Below are 26,303 nucleotides of genomic sequence, written 5' to 3' on the forward strand. Positions count from 1 at the left end.
TCTAATCAGCTAATTAACTCAAACCACCTGCAAAAGCCTTTAAATGGTCTTTCAGTCTAGTTCTATAGGCTACACAATCATGGGGAAGACTGCTGACTTGACAGTTGTCCAAAAGACGACCATCGACACCTTGCACAAGGAGGGCAAGACACAAAAGGTCATCGCTAAAGAGGCTGGCTGTTCACAGAGCTCAGTGTCCAAGCACATTAATAGAGAGGCGAAGGGAAGGAAAAGATGTGGTCGAAAAAAGTGTACAAGCAAGAGAGATAACCGCACCCTGGAGAGGATTGTGAAACAAAACCCCTTCAAAAATGTGGGGGAGATTCACAAAGAGTGGACTGCAGCTGGGGTGAGTGCTTCAAGAACCACCACACACAGACGTATGAAAGACATGGGTTTCTGCTGTCGCATTCCTTGTGTCAAGCCACTCTTGAACCACAGACAGCGTCAGAAGCGTCTTGCCTGGGCTAAAGAGAAACAGGACTGGACTGCTGGTGAGTGGTCCAAAGTCATGTTCTCTGATGAAAGTAAATTTTGCATTTCCTTTGGAAATCAAGGTCCCAGAGTCTGGAGGAAAAGAAGAGAGGCACTTCATCCACGTTGCTTGAAGTCCAGTGTAAAGTTTCCACAGTCAGTGATGGTTTGGGGTGCCATGTCATCTGCTGGTGTTGGTCCATTGTGTTTTCTGAGGTCCAGGGTCAACGCAGCCACATACCAGGAAGTTTTAGAGCACTTCATGCTTCCTGCAGCTGACCAACTTTTTGGAGATGCAGATTTCATTTTCCAACAGGACTTGGCACCTGCACACAGTGCCAAAGCTACCAGTACCTGGTTGAAGCACCATGGTATCCCTGTTCTTAATTGGCCAGCAAACTCTCCTGACCTTAACCCCATAGAAAATCTATGGGGTATTGTGAAGAAGAAGATGCAATACACCAGACCCAACAATTCAGAAGAGCTAAAAGCCACTATTAGAGCAACCTGGGCTATCATAACACCTGAGCAGTGCCACAGACTGATCGACTCCATGCCACGCCGCATTGCTGCAGTAATACAGGCCAAAGGAGGCCCAACTAAATACTGAGTGCTGTACATGCTCATACTTTTCATGTTCATACTTTTCAGTTGGCCAACATTTCTATAAATCCTTTGTTTTTATTGGTCTTCAGTAATATTCTAATTTTCTGATATGATGAATTTGAGATTTTCATTTGTTGTCATTTGTAATCATCAAAATTAAACAAAATAAACATCTGAAATATATGAGTTTGTATGTAATGTATGAATATAATATACAAGTTTCACTTTTTAAATGGAATTACTGAAATCAATCTATTTTTTCATGATATTCTAATTTTATGACCAGCACCTGTATAGGAAATATTTGACCTCTGTAATTGCAAACAAAGGCAGATGTACAAATATTGATATTGACTTTCTCAGGTGTTCAATTACTTATTTGAAGCTGTATCATGCAAATAAATTTTAAAAAAATCATACCTTGTGATTTCTGGAGTTTTTTTTTTCTCTCATATGATGAACAATTTCAGACCCCCATATATACATATGTATACACATATATGCTCTGGTCCATCTATGTCTTGTTCCAGTAGCTAATTTGTCATCAAGTTGCCCTGGTTCCCTAGCAACTGACGCGGACCTTGTTAACCCGGGTGACGTCCGAGCAGATATGGCTCTTGTATTTGAAGTTTCCCCCGGTTCAGACTGTACAAAGATGCCTCTGAAACAATACAGCACATAACAGCAGGGTGTAAAATGCAGGCAGGAAGTGCATACATTGAACGCCACAACCAGGTAACTGTCATAGTGTACAGGAACATCTGCCATGAGTATGGGCTGGAAGTCCCAAGGTCAAAATGGAAGACACCTCCTAAGGTAGTTGAGAATGATCGAGCTAAGATCCTATGGGACTTCAAGATCCAGACTGACAAGCAGGTGATGGGAAGCTTGAGAAATGCCAAGGGCTGAAAGAGGAGCTAGAAAAGATGTGGAAAGTAAGAGCAGCAGTGGTGCCAGTGGTAATTGGAGCACTGGGGGCTGTGACCCCCAAACTGGGAGAGTGGCTACAGCAGATTCCAGGTAAAACATCAGAGGTCTCTGTCCAGAAGAGCCCAGTCCTAGGAACAGCTAAGATACTGCGCAGAACCCTCAAACTCCCAGGCCTCTGGTAGAGGACCCGAGCTTGAGGTTGACACATACCACCCCACTAGGGGTGAGAAAACAGTTTTTTATTTTTCTTATTTTATATATATATATATATATATATATATATATATATATATATATATATATATATATATGAGAAGGTAAACTGCTTCTCATCTTAAAACCCAACATACGATGTGCCAGGTGCTCTGTTGTTCCAGGAATAATCACGTCCTTGTGGTGTATTGATTGCAGCAAGTGCTCGTGAGGCAAATGTAGTATGGAGGTGGTGCGCCTGTATGTTAGAACAATGTAGAGAGTTGAAGTGCTTAAAAGCAAGAGCAAGGACACGGCACCATCTTGGCACATATTGCATTTAGTATTGTTATTCTCTATTGCTTCTCCCACATTATGCACAGATTTCTGTATTTCTATATTTTCTTCAAGCAAAGTTTAAGAGAAAGATGTCTTCAACTTTTGAGGATTAAAAAAAAAATCTCAGAAAGAAATGAAAAAAAAAAAAAAAACTGTATTGACCTCTCACTAAGAAGACAGGGGAAAATAATTTTCTGCTGTGACCACAAGGTGTAAATATTATTACTTGTCGCCTGCTCAACTGGCTGTGCATAACCTGACCAAAGAAACAATTAGTCTCTCACTCTGTGACATCCCTTAAAAATCCCACTAGTCTATTAATGTCATACGTTTGGGCCAAAAATTACTTAAGAGAGCATCTCCTTTACGGTACAGAATAATGCTGTCGTCCATACCTGATTTACGATAATAGATCAAAACTAATCAAGCCACTTGACTGTCCTTTGGGCATGGAAAAGCCAAATGGCTGGGCTTTGGGCTTTCAAATGTTAAGCTACAAAAACACAGCTTTGGCACAGATTTTATGTGGGCTTTCATGTAGGATTTATGCAACCTGCATTTTATTTCTATTTGCCGCATTTGAGCTGAAATGATGCATAACACTTGCCAACAGTCTTAAGTTTCTATGCCAGTGTGAACAGACTGAGTCTCCTGGCAGAATCCCTCAGGCAGGATTCTGGTTATTTTGTTACATCTTCCATGGAGGTATTAAATTTAAGCATGGCAGAATATTGTTCTCTTGAAAAGTCTAGATATAGTTTGTATAAAAAGATAGAACTGTGCATGGATTTTTCATTATTCTAAAATGTATTTCTCATTCTCTTCTGTAGGTGGGCAAAGCAGTTAGGAATGGAAACGAGGATATGTCACTTACTAATGAAGTATTGCTGATGATTAAAAAAAGAGGTTATTTAATAACATTACAGTTGATTAATTCACACAAATGCTTTTAATCCTGTTGTATCTGAAGCATTTTCCCCATAAACTCTTTGTTGCCAAATTAAAAGGAGTAGTATTGAGGACTTTCCGATGAAAGTAGCCTAAAATAGCCTTTAATTTCTAACACGGTTCCTTATCTGTTGGTAGCTGATGGAACGTGATGCATTTAGGTGACCAAAACGGTATAAAGCGGGAATGAAGGGAGCATTGCATGGATTGGTCAGCCACTGTAAGTGTAATTGTTTAAATAGAAGAAATGTATTCATTGAGCTGCCTTAACTTCCAAAATACAACTCACTAAACCTTAACTGCAGATTCTCTAGAACTTGCAAACATAACAACTTCTAAATGCAAGCCACCAGATATACAGTAAGGCAGAAACAATATGTAAATCTATCAAAGGTCACATAAAGAGACCTTGCTTCCTGTTGATTTGTTTATGTTTTATTTTTCTGTTAAATTAAAACCTTTCCTACTTCTTTGCTATGTTTTCCCTGCTCCATTCCCTGGCCTTCCAAACCCAAGCCAGTCACAGCTGATAGCATATTTTATTCAGTGTTTTCTGCTTTTGTTTCCTTGCTGTTATAAGAGAGGGTTCCTCTCTGCTGCTGCATCATGCTGGCTTTAGAGGAGCGGATGCTCTCAAATCAGTGACTTTACTTTATCCAATGGGCTTTGTTAGATAAAGGTTTTATCAGCTGGCACACAATAAACAGGATCTACTTTGTTCTATTACAATTTTGACTGCATTCGATGGCATGTAACTGGATCTGAAACTGATTATGAATTTAGTTGAATGGATTTTTTGTCTTTTTAAGTGCTCTGACATGAGGTGCAAATAGATGCTAAATAAATTAACTGTCTCTGTGATTATGCTCTCAACTAGTGTACACAGTAACACTAAAGTGGCACTGCAAATAAAATATTTATTTTCTTTATTCTTTTCAATCAGTTGCAGGTATGGCACAAAATGAGTGATAAATCCAAAGAAATACAATGAGAAAGACATCCGATCATTCATACATGGATATCAAGCACAAAACAGAGAGGATTGACAGGTTATCATTACAGGGTATCTCCACAGAACAGGTTGAATAACTTTAGTGAAAGCACAGTTTTTTTTTAACCTTTAATATTATGTCAAATTTCATTATTCCACTTTTTTATCTGGAAGGAGGAAGGGCACAGCATTATCTTTATTTGACAGCCCAGCCAAGCTGGAACTGGTGTGAGAAAACATGTGGCCTCAGCCTAGTTTATGCTTCCTGATCAGAAAATAAAGGACAACGAGAAGAGTAAAACCATCAATATGCAATGAGATTCACTGTAACAGTGAGAATCCAGTTTACCAACCAATAAAGCTGTCAGCCTGAGCAGTCATGCCATCAAATGTTGAAACACTGCATTTTCCAGTGTAGAAACTTGAAACTGCAAATATGTTTTTAAAAAATCTTATGTATCCAATAAGTTATATTTACAGAAATCTATTTAATGCCGTGGCTGAAGACAACTGCCTGTTTTTGATAAGGCAGTTTATTTCACTAAACGAGCCATGTTTAATTCTGGCATTAGATGTCCATGTTTTACACCAGGCATCCCCAAAGTCGGTCCTTGAGGGCTGCTGTCCTGCAGGTTTTAGAGGTTTTTCTGCTTTAGCACAGCTGATTCTGATGATTGCAGTTCAGCAAAAGCTTGTTAATCAACTATCAATGTAAATCAGCTGTGCTGTGGAGCAGGGAAACCTCTAAAACCTGCAGGACAGCGGCCCTCGAGGACCGACGAGATTCTGCTTCGACACACCTGAGTCAAATAATCAGGTCATCAATAAGACTCTGTAGGTCTATGATTCTTCCGAATACCTCAAATTCTTACTCCTACCTCCTGTTCCAAACTTCTGTCCCTTCACTTTTTGCAGGGTCAACAGTAAGAACACTATCCAAAGGGGGAGACAAGAGCTCTTGATGTTTATCATATTTTGACTACAGTCTTTTGAGAGAAAAAAAAAAGCAGAAATGTAGTGAACATTTGCAGAATGAAGTTCTCCACTGAGAGAAATATTTCTAAGTTCAACACAGAGTGCATGCAATGAAATAACGTTTTTAATTGTTCAACTCCATGATGCTTGCCTATATGTCGCCTAATACAAAGGATTGTATTGACACATTTCTGGATCAGCTTAAGTGTCCTTATCAGTTTGCACTATTCAGAATGAGACCGTAACTGCATAATCAAGGGGTGATTCGGTTGTTTGGAATCAGAGATGCATCTAAAGGGTGCGGGACAGCACATGTCAAGAACTGAAATTGAAGAAACCATCGCATAAAAATTCACTGCTGATATTTCTATATAATGCATAGCTGATTTGATGTCACTCCCTTCTATTAAATCAGTTCAGAACTTTATTGATTTAGATCAGTTAGGATGACCAAAATCAATAGACAATAGAGGAAATTATTTGATAGGGACAAACACACATTTACATAGACAAACTGAATGAAACAGCAGTCCCATGTTTGCATCATGGTGCAATAGCAACAGCTAATTTGCAGCACTTGTGCTGTTGTTTCATATTTGAAAGTGTAGATACACTAAGCTTACTATACCTTTAAGCCTAAAATAGGCTTCTGATGAAGTCATGGCTATGTGTGTTTCTGAGTGGTTATAAGTATGTTTTTCTTCTTCTTACAGTAAAAACACTGTTTACTTGGGCACAACGAAATAGATATCGAAGAGAGATTTAATCTCCAAAAGTGTAAACATGGGAATATCATGCCATTATACTGTTTATAGATGCCTCTGGTTCTGTTTCTCACAGAATGCCGTGTTTTGGTGGCAAATTTATATAATAATCCAAGGGTAAAGCCAAAATAAAAACTTTTCAGGATCATCAAAAAGGTGTAAGATGTTGATAAAATCCAAAGTGACAAGATCCAAAGTGGATTATAATAACATTGGTTGCAAGACAACTCAGGAAAGGGAAAAATATTACTCCAATACCCAGAACTGCTCTCTTTCAATTTTGGACACATTTCTGTGGATTACAAACAACTATTTCAAAAGGCTTTATTGGCCATTATTACTAGGGCTGTAAATCACATGTTTTATCACATTACGTTGAGATAAAACTGGTAATTTGTTTAGATGACACAATTGTCATACTTACAGAAATGCAATTAATAATAATAATAAAAAAAAAAATATCCAATTATTCATATTCTAAGAAGGTGCAGCCCGCACTAGAGTATCCTAAAGATAATTATGTTTTCATTAATATTTCAAATGTAGCATTGATGTAACTAAATTATTAATATTTTAACCAAAAATATCAATATGGATCCAGGTGTTGTTAGACCCCAATTACAGTATTACATTTTAGGAAAAAGGCCCACAAACACCATTCCTATTGTAAAGTAAATGAGTGGCAATGTAATCTTTTTTGGGTGCTTTACTATTTTAGGTAGGTTAATTGTGAGGAAAAAAGACATCGTGTGGAGATATTGAAGCAGAATTTCAAGACATCAAGGAGGAGATAAGTGTAGGTAGAAACATGACTCACTTACATTGCAGTAGCTCTGGTTGGAGGAATGGGACAATACTCCAGAAAACTATTGTTGTCAGGTGGTGGAAGAAAACCCAAAATGTTTGATCCACGTTTTACTGGTGGAATATCCAGGAAAATAACATCTATTTAAACTTCTACATTTTTATTTTAGGTGAACATTTTTTTTGGGAATAAAAGCAAAAAGCAATCATTTTTGGTACTTCTGTTTAACTTAAAGCAAGGCATTGTGACTCAGAGAGTAATACACATCATTATCTAGCGACAACTGTTTAGGCTACTGGCACAAAATGGTAAAGCCCTTCTTAAGCTAGACAGAAAATAAAACATTTTTTTCCCATGGACAAAAACCCCCAAAAAGGTTATTGTTTTTTTTTGTTTTTTAGAGAACTTTGATGGCACAAGGTATTTTGACAGTAAAGTAACACATACAAAAAAAAAATAATCATGTAATCATAGTTGAGGGTACAGTAAATTCACATAATGCTCAGTGAAGGATCTTGAATAATATCCAAAACAATCCACAAACTCACATATTTTGCTTCCAGCCACATTACAGAACAAAATATCGCTCTTTAAGCAAGTTTGCTTCAACACACACTTTATGTTATTACAAGGTATGCACTTTTAGGAATTAAGGCAAAATCCTCCTATAAATTTCATTTTGTCCCTCAGCGGGTAGTCATGGTTCTACTCACATGGATAAATTTAATCACATTTACTAAAGAACTGGGAAATTGTTCAAACATATTCCATCTTGCAGTAATTATTTTAAATCTGTTGCCTGCAAAAGCTCTTGACAGACCTCATCCCTGAAACGCTACGGTACCTCCAATTTAATGGCACTAAGGTAAGCACTGGGTACATTCATGCACAGTTGCATTTTTCATCTACATTTTTCATTAATGTCAAAATAAGTAACAGATATTTGGGGAAAACGAATTTAAGATAGAGCAGCATTAAGACCACTTTTTTGATATTCCAGGAGCCCAGCCTATCTGACAATAGCTTATTTTATCTCCATTTCCTGGAATGAAAAAAATGCTTTATCAGAAAAGATTATAAAACTGCATCATAGCAGAAAAACAATTTGCTGCAGTATGCCTGCCCTCTTATTCAGCCAAATGTTATTGCCTTTTGAATGCATTAAAGCTTGACTTGAATCAATTGTTTTCCACCACAAAAGAACACTGTAATATCTTTTGTGACCAGTATGCTGCTTTGGAATGCTACATACCTGACCAAACATCGCATTTGTTTCAGCAATATAGTGTTTGCTATTTTACTCGACTTGACAATCTTCATGTTTATTATTGCTTATAGTTTGTAATTATTGCTGTATAATTTCAAATAATTTGTAATTGGTATTGGTGAAGCTTAACAAAAGTACAATTAAGAAGGTATTATCGAATAGGCAGGAGTCACTTGCAGACAAATATCAAAATGGTGACAAAAAAAAAAAAGTGTAAAAGTTGCTGTATTCATAGCTCATTCAAGCTTACTTTCCAAAAAAAAAGATTTGCAATTTTTCCTCAATTTTCATCCCCTGGTGAGTGAAAATTGGGGACGAGCACATAGGACGGCCTTACGTAAAAATATCACCAGAATGATTGACAATTAGGTGGACCACTTATTTTGATGATCCACCTGGAAAAAGAACATCCTCCACTATACCTTTAAGGTTTATACTTAGTAAATGAACAATATTGTACAGTGAAGCAGGACACTGATGTGCTCCGGGTGCAGGTAATGAAAACATCTAAACTATTGTTTATAAGGAAAATACAATAAGTGCAATAAATCCTGAAAATATTAAGGAGTCATTCCAATAAAAATCCAAACTAATTTGACTCACTTTAGCATATTTTTATATACAGCACATTTGCTACAGAACGTCAAAGCAAAATGCATTGATTGTATTACTCTGTAGATAGTATTGTCTATATTAATTTCAGAAGAGCAACAGAAAATAAAAACATATATGTGTGTGTTTATGTACTGTACCAAAAAATATAGCAGTAAGAAAACAAAAACATCTAACAATATATTTGCTACTGAGTATCAAGATCCACTTTTCATGCTAAACTAAAACTAATATCTTGTTTTTCATTCCTGAATATTTTCCACCTTTCAAACTCTAAGTGTATTGCTTTATTTTCATTCACCTCTATTCAGAAAATAACTAATTAAAACCTGTAAGAAGTACAAGTGGCCCACATTGCTTATATATTTAAATCCTTTTAAATAAAGCAATGGTACTTTGTTGGAGGATTTTTTTTTCTCAAAGAACAAATGAGGGCAGAGAGTGTCCCCATTCTCTACGACCCCAACACTCATTTACAAGGACAGGAGAATGGCTTCAAATTAGAGAACTGCACAGGAATGGAAATAGAGGATGTGGTTGAAAATGCAGGGTGAAAACTATTTCAACTAGTGTAGTTATATTATAATATTTATTTCATTTTCCCTATAAATTATTTTTGAATTGAAAGTTATTTAAGTAAAATATTAATTCTAGTTGGCATAAAAATGTTCAAATAAAAATCTGATAAGGTCTGTCACAGAGTTTGTAAGCAGGAAGACTATTTTTGGTGCAGAATGTACAGGTTTATAAATTGGAATTAAACATAGAAAATTATGCGTTTTTTCTGGTTGGCAATTAAATTCCAAAATTTTATCTCAACATTAGAAGTCTAAAGAAAGAGCTAAAGAATATGAATCAAACTAGCTTTGTTCAGACCCACTAACTTCCTGTCTTCCCCCCAGAAAAAAATAACAACTCTGAATTGAAACACTTCATTTTATTAAGGAATAAACAGACAAGATATAATGCATTATTTAATGTTTTGGAGAAGCTGGCTGACAGATTCTGTGGTTGTTGGACAAACTCAAAGCGTATTTGCTTATTTTCAGTCATAGGCAATGCTACTGTAGGTGGCTCCTGACTGTAGCATAACACACTCTGGTACCGCTAGAAAACAGTTTCTGAAAATGGAAAATTCATTGACCTAAAGCAGCTCTATCTAAAGTAATCATTTATTCAAACGCTGAAGCATTCATGTATTTAGGGGCTGTTGTGGGTTTTATGTGCCAATCTTATTTAATGCCAAAGGGTATCAAAGCAAATATTTGAATAAACTCATATCCATACTAATAACAGCGACTGCACTTTGACACCTTTTGTTTTCTCCCATACCACAGAAGGATACAGCAGCAAGGGAATGGGTTCTTTGTCTGAGTTTGTAGTTTTGGAAACTTTTTCAGAGTCTGTATCAGATAAATCTTTTACGTTTCAATAGTGTCAAATAACCTAGAAAAGGCTGAAATTCTGCATCATCAAAAACACACAGAAAAAACATGTGATTTAGTAAAACATTACATCTAGTCAGAGTGTAAGGTTAAAAAGCGCCCAAGGACTTCATATACATTCAGTGTGATTTGAAATTTTAAATGAAAAAAATAAAATAATAATAATTAAAACAAAAGGAACAGATTTATGGATAAAATCTTTGATAAACATACTATCTAATAATATCATACAGACCAAACAGTTTTGTATGGATGCCCTGAAATGCTTGTCATCCTGCTCTGTTTTGCTTATAGCATATTTATCTTCTTTACATGTTTCAGATTCTTATAACAACTATTGTACACAGCTTTATGCTCACAAACAGACACACCCTACTCCGACTAATCCAGGCTTTTACTGAGGAGGCTACATATGTTGAACCACATCCGCATTAATGGAGATTTCATTTATACTCTCGACTGCTGTGGCAGCATTATAAATATGAACAATAAAATAGAATAGAAAATGGACAGACCTTTATGTCAAACACGGACTTGTGTTTTGAAAAGCCTGAATCCGTGAGAGTAGGCCCCGCATGTGTTGAGAAATATAAAGGAATAATATACTGTCGAGACCTTAAATTGTATGTTGTGCTTCCTGTACTCCAACATAAAACATTTATTATAAACCTTTGAATAGAATTTCTTTAACATTTACAAGTTATACATATACCAAATTGGTTTACTTCTTATGCTTCCATCAGCTTTGATATCTCAGCAATGCAAAGGGAGACAACAAGAAGAGAAAGGAAGTTTAAGTCTTCTTCAAACAAAATAAAATAAAAGAAAGAAACGAGACACAAGTCCTCAAAACATCTTGTCATAACCAACAATGAACAGAATTCTTGATATTCTTGATTTCTTTTTTTTATATAATACATTTTTTTAAAAACCCAGCTGGTTAAGGTTATGGTCTCAGGTAGATCTTCCACAGTCAATCTTCACAGTTTGTGTAAAAGCAGAGAAACATTCTCGCAAGAGTAATAAAATATCTTGACTATTATTATGGTCACTATCCCTTTTTTTAATTTTCATATTGTTCCATATAAATGGTGGTGGAGACGGGTGAGACACATCACCCTAACGAAGAGCCTGGAGTCCCGAAGTTTTTGCTTTCCTCGCTGTACAACTCCATGTTTTATTCAGTAGTTGCTCTTCTCTTTAGTTAAAAAATACTCGCCCACAGGGAAGGAGAATTATGAGAAGAGAGTAGGGTATTCATTCCTTGAGATGTCTTTATCCACTAGCTTGATCTTGAACCATCTTCAAGAATAAAAAAAAAAGAAAAGAAAGAAAGAAATCGTCAGCCTCCCTTTTTCCATTTTTATCCACATTCCTTCCGAGCGTGTGGCCAGGGGTGGGCACCAGCTCTGCCTGTTTTGCTGCCCTTTACGTTATAAAATGCAACGACCCAGGCATGTTACGCACACACATGGAGTCACAGGCAACCGTCCCATGGGGAAAATAATAATTGAGCAGCTCAACTTCTGTACTCCCTCTGAGCTTGCGTTGCTTTCCTTCAGCACTTGTGGGGCAAAAGAAACGATAGAAAATAGCCCATCAAAGGAAACATGAACAGAGACTTGTTCAATGTTGATTAACACTCAGGCTCACGATTCGGTTTGTAATCTGAAGGCACTTTTGTTTCATGGCAGAAAGTAAAGTGGCTTCTTTTCCACAGGCAGCACACTAAATGGATCTCTTTCTACTCTGCCTGTTTCTTCACTTAAAATTCTTCTTTTGAACCGATCTCTCCTCTTTCAAATTTTATTTTAGCTCCCTCAACTTGAACTTTACTGTGTACAACTTGCTAAGCGTTCTACCTTTAGCCCTGCGACCACACTGTCCGTTTGCCACTTGGACTCGTGAGCACAGTGTTATCAGATATGTAGGCAGCTACAGGGGGATAAACAGACATAACTAAATGTTGTCAGGTTCCAGATTTTCATACAGAAAAGCACCAAGCAGATAAGGAAATGCCAAAGTGTGAGGCTGGGCTAGGATGGAAAAAAAAAAAAAATTGATGATCAGCATCTGCTGCAAAAAAATAAGGATAAAAAAACAAATAAAAAAACGGTCTGATTTCACCTACTTCAAGGGAGGGAAGAAATACCCAAAATCTAAAAAGCCAGCAATCTGCGTTTTGCTGCAATCCAAAATGTTTTCCACATATTGACAAAATGATTCTTGTGCTTCACAAACTGATTTCCCTCAACCCTTGTGAACTCCTCTTTCTTGTGCTCATAAAATCCAGAGTCCTGCAGTCAGGATCGTTTTACATAGAAGAGGTCTCTTCAAATAAAGATTAGCAAGTTTTCTTTATTACTTTTTGTGTCGTCTTTCATAAAATCCACCCTGCCCTCCCCCCAATGGTCTGTGGTCCTTCTGGGGACCCTGATGCTTTCGGTATGCATGAATCTTTGGTGATTGGATGCAGAGGGTATAGCTCACAGACGGTGGGTCTGAACTCTCTCCTCCGAGATGACAAAGAAAAAGGGTCACCTTTGACCTTCAAGGAGAGTCAACACCAAGGTGGTGCAAAGCAGCCATATATGGGAGGATGTGGACAGAGCATTGGCACTGATATCTAAATAGGAGAAACAAAAGGAACTGTCAGCATTATGCACTACTAAACAATAAAGCATACAATTGCATAATAGTGGCTTTAGCTCTAAAAACAATTACATTGGCTTTCTATCTTACACATTAAATGTTTTTTTTTAAAGTGCTGCAATGTTTTTGGGTTACCTGCTAGCCAAGAAGGTAAAGGGTTCCACTAGTAAATATGCTGGTGAAGGTTCTCAGTCATCCAGGTTATAGTCATTCCCAAAAAAGGAAATTAAAAACAATCCACTGGACGTTGTTTCCAAGTTTGAAGATGTTTCGCTTTCAATCCAGGAAGCTTTTTCAACTCAAAATGTCAGGAATAGCATTGAGTTCGAGGTTTTATACATCAGGGTCCCCAGAAGGATAAAAAAAATACTTTGTTGGGCTACTGTATAGAACCTCGGACTCAACGCTATTCCGACATTTTGAATTGAAAAAACTTCCTGGATGGGAAGTGAGACGTCTTCAAACTTAAAAACTAAGTTCAGTGGATTGTTTTTAATTTTCTTTTTTGGAATTCCAAGAGTACACCTCTTCCTTCCTAACTTCCTGTAACAGTTAGGTTTGCTGCTGAACTGGCTTGTGCATAGCTAGGAATGGCAACTTTTGATTGTTTTTATATAACTGTTATAATTTTAAACATGCAGAAAATGTAAACAGAAATATTTTTATCTTTTTGTTTGCTGCTTCCTGTGAGTATAAATCACAAAATGCTTCAGCGACAAATAAGGGGTGTAGCTCTGGACAATTCCTCATCCAATAACAATAGGGTCTGTAGATTGCTAAAGTTGTTAGTTAGATGAAACAATTACGGTATTTGGGGGAAAAAAAAAAACAGTGTTTCCTTAATAATCATTTTAAATTAAAGTAGTACATCTGCAAGAATGCACTTAACCCATTGGCCACCATCTTTATGGGAGATCCTTTCTCTCAATTGACAGAACCTCAAACTCCTACCGGTTTCTCTGAAACGGTCTAACCAGGGCGACACAAGTTAACTCTCCTAACCTTCAGCTCCCTCTGAGATGCTGCTCAATATTCTCTCTTACATTATCTAAAGTCATGTAAGATTTATCATTCAAGATTAAATTTCATAATTTATTATCCTCTATCCTCAACCTGGGTGACGAGACCCTTCTACTCTCCATGAATTAATGTTACGAGTAACCATAAGGGATTGAATTAAATAAAATAAAGAATAAAATAATAGCATGAGTGGCAAAAAAAAACAACTAATCTACATGTACAGTGTACTTTATTTGATTTTTGTTTTTCACTCATTTTCTGCAACTTAAGTAAATGGGTAAAACAGATATTTCAGCAAGTGAAGCAAAGCAGTAGCTTTTCTCCTGGCTAACAATATGGCCTTGTCAACTGTAGGCCATTGTCTGTGGCCCAATATCTTTTTTTTGCCTTCATTGTTCCTGAGCTGCAATTACGATGTCCTGCTTGGCTAACAGCATGGCTATCGCTGATGCGATTACAACCTTGTTGCTATGGCAACCATGTTTTTTCCATGAGACGCTGGATCGGTGCAGCCAACTGTCTGAGATTAGATTCTGTAAATCTCAAGTATGCCTGGCGATGTAAACAGAGAATCTGGGGCTCAGATCAAATGAAAGACAGGAGGAGGTGGGCGCAACTCACTGGGCGGTGGATCTCGACACTCCCCTTCCTCTAGCGTGACATCATCTATAGCAATATCTCCCTCGATTCCTGGGCCCCGGATACCTTCAAGTACAACCTACAGAGAGTAAAACAGTTATTAGCAGATTATTTATTGTTCTATTGTCTTTACTAGGCTGAATTCAAAACATTACAGAAGGTGACAGGTACTACCTTTCATATTTAACAGTGAGTAACTATATTTTGATCAGTTAAAGATAAAGCATTTTTTCTGAAGCTGTTTCTATTTTCCAGTGTTATCCCTTCAGCTACAAAGTGTACATCAGCATCCAAAATATAACTGAATGTCAGCCAGTTTTATAGTCATGCACCCCTACAGTAAATAAATGCTTCATGAACACAGGCAGGAAATAAAACAGAGGACAGCCAGGGAAATGTATGTGCTCACAGGATTGATTACTTTTTTGTCTCACCTGGAAGGATGATGTTGGATGAATGCTTACTTTGGCCTGCTTCCACCGGTCACCTTGATTACCACTTAGCGACCACACGGGAGCGTCTAAGGTCATTTGGCCCTTTTGCTTTAGGAAGGCATTAAGTGTTCCTGTGTGAAGCAGAGAGAAAGTGACTGTGCCTGCTTTTTAAGACTTGTATCAATGTAAAATAACTATCGCTTTAGGTTCAGCATTATGAAAAAATGTAACTAAACAATCTTAACTGATTTACAGCTCTGCAAACTTATTGTTTGAGGTTTCTATCAGACATTTACCCTGTGTCATTAAAATGGTTACAGATATGGCATTGCATGGGATTAGAACACTGAGTAACTGCTGTGTCTTGCCAAAACAATTTGGTTTGTGAATAAACATTGATCTCTTGGCAATCAAGCTGATAGGCAATATGCTAGCCTGAATAAAAATCTGTTTGACTTTGACCTTTTTGGAAAAGAGGTGTCCAAGAAATATATCTGAAAATACAGGACAAGGTACAAACTTATTTTTATTGCTCCATTATAACAAAACAATATTAATTGGAATAACTTGAATAAGCCAGAATAAAGAGAAATCTGCAATGATTTTTTTTTTAAATGTGGACAGAAATAAGGTGATAAAAACAAACACCAACCAATAAAATAGACTAAAATAAAATAGACTACCTAAAAGATTATTAGTTTTTCCAAACTTTATAACATTATTTTATATGAGCAATTATGCACAACTTTCTCTAAATTGGGGACCACCGGCCCCCTATAGTTGTGCTTGAAAATTTACATTTACTTCAATAAAGACAGAAACAAATTACAAATACAAATTCCAGCAAATACAAATTATGACCATTTAAAGGTGTTGTCTGTAATGTTTAGTCAGAATTCTGCACCTGTTGACAGGTATGCTGGTTCACTGTTCATGAGCAAGGTACTTTAATTTGTCTGGGACAGTTGGTTTTTTTAGAATCATTTTTTAAATGAAAATCAATATTTCATATCAGAAAATTATCATTTAGTACATTTTTATTGATTATTACTTTTTTCAGTTTTTTTGTGATTTGATTTACTAGTGTAAATTTATCATTTTCTTTAACAGGGTATGAGGGTATGTTAATTTTCAACTACAGTTTACTGTACAAAGATCGCAGGTTGTACAAAAGTTTCTACAAATCACCTCCATGTAACAAGAAAAGATGTATCTCTGAAGATCTTATGGGAAAAAGCGTTCTGAGATTGGAGTTTCCAGGACTTTAAGTGCTATGTAAGGTAGCTTAAGCAAACAATCAAGTACAGACGTCCCAGCTATGGTCTTAATTTCATGATTAATCAAACTGCAAATTACAAAAAACATTTACTCATCATTTTATGTTCTATAATAATAATAATAATAATAATAATAATAACTGAACTTTATTGAACTCACATTGGAGAAATTTACATCTGCATTTAACCTATCCCATTGGGGAGCAGTGGGCTGCCATCGTGGGGTGCCCAAGGGGCAATTGGGGGTTAAAGGTCAGAGATCCCGAGTGTTAGTCTGTGGTAGTAGGTTTCAAACTCACAACCTCAGGATTCCGAGCCCTATGCCCTAACCACTAGGTGCCACTCCCCATTCTATGCCATAGTATAGTTTTAAAAACAGTATTTTAGAGACAATGATTATAAAAATGCTAAAATAAAACTGGAACCAAGATCTAGGAACATCAAAATTAGTATCTATGGGTTAAACATATTCCTACAGTGAAGCAAGGTTGTCATGATATGGACAGTGTTGTGCCTGAACGAGTTCATTAAACGAAAGTTCATGAACTCGTTCATATTTTGGGCGAACGTGAACTGAACGTACTGTATTACTGCCTGATGAACGTTATTGTGAACTCGTTCATTCTGCTGTCTGTGAACGGCTCGCTCTCTCAGTTCAACTCCTGTTCAATAGGTTGCCAAATTTCTCTAAAGCCCTCCAGGCGAAACCCCGGCTAAATCACACCGTAAACAGGCCTTAATATGTAGCGGGAAAAACACCCAATCTGGCAACACCAGCTACCAGTGTCGTAGCCTACAGCCGCGTGCGTCATCAAAACAAAATGCAGCGTGGAAGCCACAGCAGCATGGAGGCGACCGTGGATGCGACAAAGCAGCAGTATGATCACTTAAAACAGTTGTATGACCAGGTGGTCGGTGAGGATGATGACAATAATCTTACATTTCTCTGCAAACTTTGCCCGCCGGCTTTCAGTAAAAAAAAACGCACTTCAGTAACCCTAAATTCCTACCTCAGCCTGGTCCCTCAGTTTGTGTTAGTCAATGTTCTTGAGGGTTTTACTATTCATGTAACTTGTTTGTTAAACCTGCCTGGTATAATTTTCCAGGATTCCAGTATTCCTTTTTAGTATGTACTGAAATGGAATTTCAAATTGAAAAAATTATTAAAATTAAAAAAAACATTTGCACCTTACAGACTACTTTGCTGTTTTTCTTTTAATAAATCCTCATAAAAAAGACCATTCAAGCAGCACATTTTTCCTGATGTTTTTGAGAATATACTGTAGGGGTGAAAGCTGCAGCTGCTACTACTGTGAAGTGAATGGACAGCAACAAATGCTGTCCCCTCAATGCTAATGTAAACCCTGGTTGGATAAGGATTCAAAACTGGATATGAAGATAAAATCTGACGCACAGTTTCAGAGTTACAACTGACAAAATAATTGCTGTCTGTGGTTCTACAGTAGGTTATGGTGTAATTGAGCAATATATGAAAAAAAAGAACTATGAACTATTTCATTTTTTGGAACTGTGAACTTAGTTCAAAATTTTGAATTATGAACTATGAACTGAACTACTTCATTTTAAAATGTGTGAACTGAACTTTGAACTTGTTCACGTAGAAAGAGAACTTTCCCAACACTGGGTATGGATTCATGTCACTGGAACACAGAAAGAGAGCTTAAATTATGGTTGTGTAAAAACAGTCAAAAACACAAAGAATTTGATCTTTCCCAGTGGAAAATGAATAAGGACAAAATCAATTACTTTGAAAAGCCTCTTAATCTCTAATACAGCAAAACAGAATAGTTGTATGCAGGTTCCACACTGAGTTTAATCAAAATTTAAGAGTCGTAATCCCTCCTATTTCCGTCCTTTTAAAATATTTATATTCCCATGCAAATGAAGAAAAGCCAAGCAGTGGCAAAGGTTAAACTCTGGTCATATAAATTAGTTTTGCAAGTGATAAATTATTCTGTAATGATCAAATTAAATTGTGATTTATGTGCGATGTGTGTCGAGAGTACCCCAGTTCTTCTTTCTTTCCATTTGAATCAAACTCTTTCCCCTCATTTCAGGTGACTTTCTTTAACAACAAATGTTTCTAGCTGAGTTCCTACATAACCACTCCAATTTTATAAAAATATTGGCTCCTATTGCTGCAGAAAACTCAACATGCCAGGTCTGAAGACTCCCTTCACAGAGACCTCCTGTCTGGCCTTACGCTTTAATATGAAACTGTAAGATGATGACACTGAGTGCAAACGCTTTACTCTTCCTTCAAAACACAATTTTGAAATTTATTTATATAATTATTTTCTATTTTCTGAGCCGCTTGTGTGCATGTGAGTACTATCCTTTTGTGGTTGACAAGGGGGAGCAGCTTCCAAAGGTCCAAATGAGGTTAGCTTTAAGCCCAACTGTGAAGCCCTACAGGACCAGTTCTTTAGGGTTGGGTGAATTTTAAGCGTGGAGTATTTTCGGCTTGGAAAACAGCATCTGAGCGCCAACACAACTGGAGAGCCAAACCTACAGCAACTGGGACTGCAGTCATGAGTTTAATACATCCTTTCCTCAGCAAGGTGTCTCATTACTGCTCAACTCTTTCGAAAAAAAAAAAAAAACATATCTATGTGAGGAATTGAGGGGAAGCTACACTGTATGTCTCTGCTCATAGTGTCTCATCAGCTCAGCACACTCTTTCCCCATCGACAGCACAATCTCCTGTGAGAGATGAGCTCCTGTACGAAACATGACCTGCGGTTTCATCTCCTGTTGGAGTGTTTAGAATGGAGGAGGATTTCCTGCTGAGCAAGCTGGCTCACTTTTTCTTTGAACCCATCATGATGTAGGCGGTTATGTCAGTGTCATCATATCCTGAACAAAGGCATGTGTTGTATATTCTTTGTTGTACCTTTTTTCCTAAAGGAGTACCTTTGGCAGCCTTGTGGACATTAAAAAGATCTGAGTTGTAAATTACGTGAGTCTGGCTAAAAGGGAGAAATAGCTCCTGGAAATGTTTAATTATGCAGAGAGGACAAGTGAGGGTTGTTCTAAGGAGCAGTGCCACCATTGTTGATTAAAAAAATATAAGTTTGTGCTACAAAAAAGGTCAGGCTTTAGAAAAAATACTAACTTTGCTTTGCTTGATACTTAATCCTATAAACAAAATCAGATGTGGGCTCCAAAGTCAAACTGTGATGTGTTGTTCAGTAATTGAGTGTGACCTTGTCTCAGGTATCCCTAAGCAAGCAAACAACTGAGCAGTTTTTTTTATGCTGTGCCACTGTTCTCCTCTGAGTGTGGTTGGCTTTGCAACGACTGAATGTGGATTCGACTTCTTAAACAGAACCACCCAGTAGCGTCGAAATAGTGAGATTAAAAGAAGTAGTATTCACAGAAAATCTCCCCAAACTATCTTAAACTGATTGGAGTAAGTCTTTTGACATCATATATTGTTGTGTAAATAGCGTTCTGTTTGAACTTTTTTATGTTCTCTAATTGTAAAACTACAAACTTAAATGTATGCTTTGCATTAAAGATTAAAACAAAGTAGCCTATTATAATGGACTGGAAGCATTTTTTTTCATCTAATACCTGAAACATACACATCAAAAGCACTTTTCCTTGATTTGGAGTATCAAATCTTTGCAGAAATATTTTTATCAGTTTTGATACAATCATTTGCCCTTCTTCTGATTTTATGGGATTATTTGTAAATACTTTATTGATTCTATTAAAAATAGGATCATTAGCACTCCTCTAAATATGATCAGAGATGGCAAAAGTACTGACTTTCCGTACTTGAGTAAAAGTACAGATACTTGTGTTAAAAAATACTCTGGTAAAAGTGGAAGTACTGATTAAACTTCTTTACTCAAGTAAAAGTAACAAAGTACAGGCTTGTAAATTTACTTAAAGTATAAAAGTAAAAGTAGAAACCACTTTTTTCATGCCGTTGCCTACATTTTAAATGGATGTCTGCCAATAGGACTAGATCTCCGTTGTGTTCGTTTTCAATCATCTCGTCGTCCATGCTACTATGCTAACGCCACCGCCACCAAGCTGCAATGATTTGCCGCTAATGAATACCGCCGAATCTGTCGATTCATCTTGTAGTGGTGCGTCAAATGCAACGTAGATCCCCATCCAATTAGATTGAATTTGGTATTGATGACGTGAAAAATAATAACGGTAACTCCATTGAAATGGTTACTAAAGTAACAAGCCAATTTTTTAAAATGTAAGGAGTAGAAAGTACAGATATTTGTGTAAAAATATAAGGAGTAGAAGTAAAAAGTCACCATAAAAATAAGTAGTAAAGTAAAAATATCAGAAAAATCTACTTGAGTACAGTAACAAAGTATTTGTACTTTGTTACTTTCCATCTCTGAATATGATTGATTTATGTCTGAAAGGTGATCCAGCATCTGAGGTAATTATAATCTGAACTGGGTTTAAATTGCTTTCATCTAGTTGGAGTTTCAGAGTTAGCAAAATTATTGTCTTCATCTAAGCCTTCAACTTGTATGTTAGATCTAGTTCCAATCATATTATTTAAGTATTTCCTAAAATTTACTCCTCCATTTTAGATAGATTCATCTCTACCTGTAACAGGGATATGTACCTCTTTTAAGGTTGCTGTAATTAAATCAAATTATATTCTCATGACTTCAGATAATTGAGTTGTATCTGTACTAGTCCTGTTAGATCTCAGTGCTGCGTTTGACATAGTTGATCATAATATTCTTTTAGAAAGACTTTAATATATATTTTGTAGGAGTTAAAGGAACAGCCTTAGGCTGGTTTAAATCATATCTGTCTGACTGATTTTAGTTAGTTTACATTAATGATAAATCTTTCTCATCCTCTAGGGTTACCTGTGGCGTACCACAGGGATCAGTGCTAGGACCAATTCTCTTTACTATATATATGCTCCAAATCAGTAGAATTATTAGACAGCATTGGATTAATTGCAACTGTTATGCTGATAATACTCAGCTATATCTGTCTATAAATCCAGATTAAATTAAACAATTACATCGATTACAGGCATGTCTTGAAGACCTAAAATCCTGGATGACTCTTAACTTTCTGGTCTTGAATGCAGACAAAAAAGAAGATATAGTCTTTGGACCAGAGTCACCTCATTTGGATAGGATTAAATTAATCTGAGATAATAAAGTAAAAAAAAAGGTTTTATTTTTTATCTGGACCTGTCATTTAAATTTAATATTAAAGAGTAGTAGTAAAAAGCCTGTAGCTCTTTCAAAATACAGCATCCAGAGTACTTATGAAAATTCAAAAGAGATATCATATCTCTCCTTACAGTATTTTGCTTCTCTTCATTGGTTTCCTTATAAATCCAGGATAGAATTTAAATCCTCCTTCTCACATATAAAGCCTTATGTCCCCAAGCTCCATTTGTCATCACAGATCTCATTGTTCCTTATATCCCAAACAGAGCACATCGCTCTCAATCTGCAGGTTTACTAGTGGTTCCTAGTATATCTAAACGTAGAATGGGAGGCAGATATTTTAGTTATCAGGCCCCTCTCCCATGGAACCAACTACTGTAGCAGTTTTAGTTTATGCGCAGACACCTTGTCTACTTTTAAGGGTAGGCATACAACTTTTTGATAAAGCTTTTAGTTAGAGTGGCTCAGGTTATCCTGAGCTATCTCTATAGTTATGCTGCTATAGACTTAGACTGCTGGTGGACATAGGGACCCCTTTTCATCATTCTGCTTCATTCTATCTCTATTCTCCCATTCTGCAGTATTTGTTAGTTCAATCTCTTACTTCATGCCCTCTCTGCTTTTTCTCATTATAATAGCTTCATCTGGTATGTTCCTGTTTGGCTGTGACTCCATCCCGGAGAGAGATATCAGCTGTTCTCCTGCCATCAACACATTTGTTTATAGATGTTGGAGCTTAACATTTTTCAGTGTATTCCTGTTTCTGTAATACCCCTTTTACATTGGCTGAAAAACCTGTTTAAACCCGGGAACAGTCGGCTCTTAGTGGGAGTGAAACAGCTCACTGAAGCATGTCTACCTGGGTTAAATGACTCGGTAAGCAGCCCGTGTTAAAATCGCCTCGCATTGCCTCTGATGGCATGCAGTGGGAACACCAGAACTGCCGTAGCTGGTAGGAAGGATTAAGACAGATAAAAGAGCAAAATAATAAAGAATATGAACTATGCTCTGGCTCCCGTCCAAGTTGCTCTCCATTATTTAGCCTACTTTCCTGATTTCCATCGCACTGTCGACATCATCATCACTCATCCAATGTGATACCTTCATCAGACATGCAGTTGGGGGGGGGGGGACTGTGGCCATGCAGCCTGCCAGCAGGCGGTCAAACTCAGCCTTTCGGTCATATTGGAAAGGAGCCAAAAGCTGATTGCTAGTGGGTCAACCCGGTTTTGAAATAAATGAGTTTTCAGTGGGAAAGCCACTTAACTGTATGTGCTCTCCTTCATCCTCTCACATGGCTGTTTATTTCCTGGAAGGGGCCGCCTTTGGACCTGGTTGAGACTTCCCTTTTGTATCTCTGCTTCTTTTTCTATGTCTGCTTCTGTCTCCTTGAACCCCAGTCAGCCTCAGCAGATGGCTGCTCACAATGAGCCGGCTTTTGCTGGAGAATTCTTCCTGTTAAAAAGGAATTTTCCTCTCCTCTGTCGCTACAAGCATGCTTAGTGTAAACGATTGCTTTAGAGTCAATGAGTCGATACAGCTGGTTGGTAAAACTGAATTGAATTGGCAAAATATCTTAGTTGAAAGGAGTCAGAATGGATGAAGGGAGTTTGTAGCTCTGAACTTATATCCTATTCTCAAATGCTAACAATATCCTAAAGTTCTATATATGTCTGTTTAGTTTTCAAGTGCTGCTTTGTAGTCATCTTCATGCATCTTCAATGTAGCTCTGACCAACTTCCTTGTTCCTCCATATGATAAAGTTTTTCCATTCGATGGTATTGTCACATGTCACTGTTTACTCTTTTACGTTTCATTAAGGGCAGCCTAAGGATGATGTAGGCCTTTAAAGGCAACTTTTACAAAAAATATATGCATGCCCACACTTGTCAGACTTTCTACTTTATAAAAGGTGTGCTTCTCTGTGTTGTGCTATAAAAACAGAAAATCAATAAAATTGATTTAAAGTTTGGGTTCTGGTACAAAAGGTGTAAACGTTCAAGATGTACTAATACTTTAGGCTACCTTGTAACATTAAGGAGCAAAAATCTCAAGAGATTTTCTGTATACTAAACAAAGCGTAGGTTTGGACGATCTGAGCTAGGTTTCAAATCTTGACATTTAGCCCATTCATCATACTACACCATAGTCTAGCTGTGGATTTCACTGTAGACAAGGAGGGAGGGTAGGGAAGAGAAGGTCTGGCTGGCGATCAATTTGAGCAAATTGGAAATGTCACGGCCTACTCAACCTCGGCAGGGAGCCGGAGGAGCTCTCATCTTCCCCGCTGAGTCGCCCTGCCAACACCTCTATCCTTATATTCTCCCGACTGCCCTCACTTCCACCTCTCCAGATGTTTGGTCCAGCCCACCTGCCAGGACACTTCCACTGTATATTTCCAGTGGGGAAACCCTGGATTTCCATGTATCCATGTCTTTTTGCTTTTCCAGTATTGTATATCACCAAGAGTCTAAGGCTTAAGATGTCTGTCAGACAGAGTTGAAAAAACAAAAAAAAGAACATTTTTGCATTTTTGAAAATGCCTCCTTACTTTTATTACTTTTTTGTCACACTCATAAAGCAGCGTGAATGTAAATCTGTTTGAGGGTTAAAATGTAATTGGCTTCATGAATCATGAATTTCAATTTTTCTGGAGGGACATGTTTAGTTTGACCAGCCACACTTGAGCCTCATCCCTCCCTGTCACCAGAGTGTTACGGGAACTCTTAAACAGTATCCGTGCAATAATATTTCTTAGCCTAAAAGATCTATTATGATAATAATCTAATAAACTATTCACATATTTGAACACATTCTTAGAAAAAACTGAAGAATACATATATATAGTTCTTGAAATTAAAATGTTGAAAAGAGATCTCTCTTGTTTTATAACTCAAATTATCCTCAAATGTAAAGAACATGAAACAGAGGTGAACATACACAGTATATGCTGCCTTCTATGAGTGGTCCAGCCTGAATTACTTATTCCTGATCCTATCATCCTTGTCCCTCCAAAATGGGAACCTCAACATCTTTCCATCTGTTACCACCAGCTCTTCCTCCTGTCTTCCTTAAAACATTGCAAACCTTACAACATTGCTAGTCATACTGCCATATTTTAAACCTTTTATTTTTCTCCCCGCCTACATCACAAAACAAGCCTGACACATTTCTCCACCCATTCAAACTTGTTTGGACAGGTCTCATCTTTCCATACTCACCAATTATCTAGACTGGTAATAAGAACCTAAAATCCTCTATCCTCTTTATCTCTGCTCTGTTACCTCACAGCCCCATGGTTGCTTCTTTTTTTAGTTAAGAGCATCATAACTAAAAAAAACAAAAACAACATCAATGTATAGCAGCTCTAATTAAGTATACAAATATAGGCTTTCTGGCAAAGTGAATCCACCTTTCAGATATCACATTTTTGATAGATTTGAAACTGACAAATTAGAAAATAATGAATTTGTAAGGAGGACCTAGATAGTCACTGATAAAGAAAACCAGAAGCTAAATGGACCAGGTAAAGCAAAAACGAAATGCAATTTCAAAAAGGATTTTAAAATAAATAAAGGAATAAACGGAAATGGAGTAAGGAATAATACATTTAACTGTGTGATTAGGAAATGTAGTGAATAATCAGATTTATGAATTTTGGTTTTTAAATCTTTTTTCAGAAATGAAGATTGGAAAAGAAATTTTCAAATTGCATTATTTAATAATGCAGTCATAAATACAATTTGCAATTTGTCTTAAATAATTACATTTAAAATGCACAACCAGGAAATGCTTTTCAGTTTGGATTTCAAATTGTGTGATTGGCATTTGATAGATAAACAGCTATATTCATTTGGCCAGTATACAACTGCAGTAACACTCTTTTACGGTGGTAAACCTAATGAGAGACATTGAAAAATGCTTTTATCAATGTACAAAATATGTTCTTAGTAATATCTGCACATCTCAGGGTAGCTTGCTCTAAATTTCACGGTTTAGTCAAAGAGAATCAATTATATATATATATATATATATATATATAGAGGAAGCGGACCTGTCAACTCCACTCTCTACATATGATTCATTTTATGTTTTTATTAAATACTTAAATCCATTAAACCTTGACTCATTCCTTCACTAATAGCTGGATTTCATGGGTGTTTTCAGTTTAAGACTTTTGATTCTTTTGATGTTATTATATTTGTCATTATGTAACCACAACAGCTCTGCTACCAGCCTTGAAATTGCACAGAAAGTCTGGCCTCTCTCTACTTATTCTTCACAATGACATAGACATTTTAAAGGCATATAAAAGGATTTTTTCACCTTGAGGATGATGTACGACTCTCAGACAAACCCCAGAAGAGGGAAGTTTTGTTGAATAATTTTAAAATGTCCAGCTTCTATTTCTATAATCATCAAAAAGCACAATTCAATTATGCAATTTCATAAGAACCCTTAGTAAAATCACAGACTATAATCTGCTCTTAAACCCCTCTTTATCTTAAACAGAAGTGGTCATCCGTAGCCAGAGGAGAGTACCTACTGTTGACTGCCTCTATCCCTACCTCAGATTAATCTTTTAAATAGTTTACCTATGTTTGCTTATTAAACTCAAATTGACCAACTACCAATTCAAAAACTCTTCCACTTGCATAGCAATGAAGCCTGCAGTCCCTAACAAAGGGGCCCACATGGTGTCTTCCCTTCTGGACCTTCCTTCACCTGGTGCAAT

The 26,303-nt window shown here is 36.8% G+C and overlaps 1 protein-coding gene across 1 annotated transcript in view; it reads right to left on the reverse strand.

Moving 5' to 3' along the window:
• Nucleotides 1-9,821: 9,821 nt before the first annotated feature.
• LOC119772318 (MAM domain-containing glycosylphosphatidylinositol anchor protein 2) overlaps nt 9,822-26,303 on the reverse strand; it is a gene marked incomplete at its 5' end in the record, with an annotated part of 46,952 nt that continues 30,470 nt past the window's right edge. Inside the window, 3 exons of the mRNA XM_038268674.1 lie at nt 9,822-12,974; nt 14,642-14,738; nt 15,094-15,224. Coding sequence (XP_038124602.1) covers nt 12,886-12,974; nt 14,642-14,738; nt 15,094-15,224 — 317 coding nt within the window. The remainder of the gene's footprint in view (nt 12,975-14,641; nt 14,739-15,093; nt 15,225-26,303) is intronic.

Source organism: Cyprinodon tularosa, unplaced genomic scaffold, assembly GCF_016077235.1.
Source record: "Cyprinodon tularosa strain WSP-4 unplaced genomic scaffold, ASM1607723v1 ctg708, whole genome shotgun sequence".
Taxonomy (NCBI): domain Eukaryota; kingdom Metazoa; phylum Chordata; class Actinopteri; order Cyprinodontiformes; family Cyprinodontidae; genus Cyprinodon; species Cyprinodon tularosa.